The sequence below is a fragment of the Oppia nitens genome, unplaced genomic scaffold (assembly GCF_028296485.1).
Source record: "Oppia nitens isolate AA-2021 unplaced genomic scaffold, nextdenovo-longstitch-racon4-pilon3 scaffold5_pilon_pilon_pilon, whole genome shotgun sequence".
Taxonomy (NCBI): Eukaryota; Metazoa; Arthropoda; class Arachnida; order Sarcoptiformes; family Oppiidae; genus Oppia; species Oppia nitens.
The window spans coordinates 3,306,727-3,309,661 of NW_026533243.1; the positions used below are offsets into that span (position 1 = coordinate 3,306,727).

A 2,935-nucleotide genomic window follows, 5' to 3' on the forward strand; every position below is an offset into this window, starting at 1 on the left:
TTTAATCTTTAAACTATATTCAAGTTATAAAGTATTGCATATTTTTAGATTTATGATTTTGTTATTTATTTCTAATCTATGGATATTATCTATATTTTTTATTACTCTTACCCTAAAATCGTGTTTTCTCTCCCATATGGAAATGTCTAAGTCATGGGAAATAATGCGAGTTTTGTACCATAATATGAAAAATATAGTTTTTTACTTTGAATAATAATTTGCCTGTTTTTATATATGTTCAAGATATGTTTCATATATATTGCCACCCCTTGTATTTGGACGTCTCTAGTTGTTCCAAACCCTTTGAATATGCTATGTATTTACCGATTTATAATATGTAAAAATACTGTAAATGTATACAAATGTCATTTATTGTTAGACACTGTTATAATTAATTAATTACCGGTAATATCTAAATATATCTGTTTTAATAGATTACTGTTAATTATCTGTAATTACAATTCCTTATTTCCCCAATTTTGCTTTTCCCTACAGACTTAATTTAGCAGAGGTGGTAAAAAATGCGAGTTTTTTATCGCATGAAATTGATATTTTTCATTTTTTTTAAAATTCCATATGGGGAAAAACACGATTTTACGGTAATTAATACCACTGGTAGTGAAAATGTTGTCTTAATTGTCGACCACACGTACACAATATAATCTATAAAAAGTAATAGTATATTATTTTATGTAGTTATAATTTTTACGCAAATACTGTAGGTTTAAATACGAAATTAGTGTTAATAATTTAATAATAATTTAATAATAATTTAATAATAATTTAATAATAATTTAATAATAATTTACAATCATTTAGAGATAAATGGAGACAATTTGAACGATTTTTACTTTTAATATAAATGTTTATATACCGATAATTTTTTATACAGTATTAATATTATTATTGTTAAATTTGCCGATATTTATAATACATATTCTTCAATAAGTTGTAGTAATAAATAAAATAAGTATATATTCATAACATTTTTGTACATAAATTTAGAATTAATGATAATTGAAAGTACACGCGATATAATACTATACTGTATTTGTTTTTACTATATTATTGTTATTTAAATTTTAAAAATAAATATTAGATTCAGTAAAAAATTAATAATTTAATCGTTAAAGAAATCTAATATAATGTGTTGTTTATGTTGTTGTTTTGGAAGTAAAGACAAAAATAGATTAACTCATAAAACAACTCACAAAAGATCGACAAAAGTTATTAAGAAAAACAAGAATAGAGTTCTTACCGTTAAATCAAGTGATGAACAGTTCAATAGACCGAAAACACCGACCAAAATGAGTAAAGAGTTGGTCTCTTTTTATCACACAATGAATTCAAGCAATGACAAGAAAACGACAGATATTAAGACAGATGATACCAAATCTACTAATAATTTATGGATAATGTCACCGACAGAAATACCAGAAGATGACTTGTATAAGACATATAGGCTTCCATATGGTAACTGTTCTGCACCACGGGATCTGCTCAAACATTTGGGTTATGAACTGTTCGAACAGCTCGGACAGGGAGGTTTCGGCACTGTTTATAAAGCTATTTATACCCATAAAAATGGTAATAAACAAGAGATGGCCTGTAAAGAGATAATCATTAAAGAGGAGAAGAGAAAGAAAATGTTAATAAGTCTTAGAAGTGAAATCTATTCAATGAAAATAGCAAAACAACATAACCATCCATTTCTTATCAAATTAGATAAATGTTTTATCATTGAATACAATAAGACTACTTTAGCTTATATATTGATGGAGTTCGCCGATTCAAAAACACTATATAATGATTTAACTAAATTGACTGATGAGGATATACAAAGATATTTTGCACAAATAGCTCAGGGATTGGCTTTTCTCCACAGAAAAGGCATTGCACACAAAGATCTCAAACCTGAAAACATATTGTTAATGTATAACCAAAAAAATTGCGAAAAAGAAGTCCGTATTAGTGATTATGGATTGGCATTAAAGGCATACAAGACTAAGAAGGGTAAGATAGAAGGCGCACACTTTGCCGGCACCCGGGCTTATATGGCGCCCGAAATTATAAGACTTGAAGTCTACCGCGAGTTTCGCAAAGAAGAGGCACTTAAAGACAATAATCCTTTTAAATGTGATGTTTGGGCACTCGGTGTCTGTCTCTATGAAATGTTTACCAGAAAAACACCTTTTGATACCTCAAACTTGGAGGCAATGCTCTATAATATGGAACATAAAAAGTATAATTTACCCAAAAATATCGATACAGAAGCCAACGATCTTTTGGTCAAACTATTAGAACCAAATTCTAATGAAAGAATTGATATGTTCGGTGTATTATCTCATCCATGGATTAATGAAATAATTGATTGGACTCTTGTTGAACAACGACAATAACAAAAGCGTAAATAAATTTACATATATTTTCTTATATTGATTTATAACAAAAAAATACTTAACAATTTAATAATTAAAAACAATAAATAGCAACATTACGGTAATCTGATTAGTTATATAGTATTTTGATATTTCTGATCTTTACTAACATTAATATTTATATGAAATTCGGTAATTATTACAATCAACCCATTGCTCATATTTGTGAATATTTTTAGTTATTTTTGAGAATCCCGTGATATAATACAATTTACGATAGATTGCTTGTATAGCTGGATCAGTTTGTATAGTAAAAATATTGCTATTGAAATTGCTATTGTTTTAATTTTAATGAATACAATTTAATATCTTAATTATTAATACATTAATAACACAAGAATTGTGAAAAAATAATACAACAAATCTAATAACAAATATTTATTAAATAGGTTTAATCATTCATAAAATTTGTGGTATAAGTTTAGCCGATTTTGGCCTTAAATTAAGGATAATTTATTGTAATATTTGTTTTAGATATCAATTGTCTGTCATTCATC

At 26.6% G+C, this 2,935-nt stretch overlaps 1 protein-coding gene across 1 annotated transcript; it reads left to right on the top strand.

Moving 5' to 3' along the window:
* The first annotated feature begins 1,129 nt into the window (after positions 1 to 1,129).
* On the top strand, positions 1,130 to 2,431 carry LOC128961831 (uncharacterized). Its single transcript, XM_054308121.1, has one exon. It carries the CDS (start codon positions 1,146 to 1,148, stop codon positions 2,397 to 2,399), a length of 1,254 nt encoding a protein of 417 aa, XP_054164096.1. The 5' UTR covers positions 1,130 to 1,145; the 3' UTR covers positions 2,400 to 2,431.
* The last annotated feature ends 504 nt before the right edge of the window (positions 2,432 to 2,935 follow it).

Coding starts and splice junctions, on each gene's coding strand:
- LOC128961831 (XM_054308121.1), top strand. CDS start 1,146: ATGTGTTGTTTATGTTGTTGTTTTGGAAGTAAAGACAAAAATAGATTA.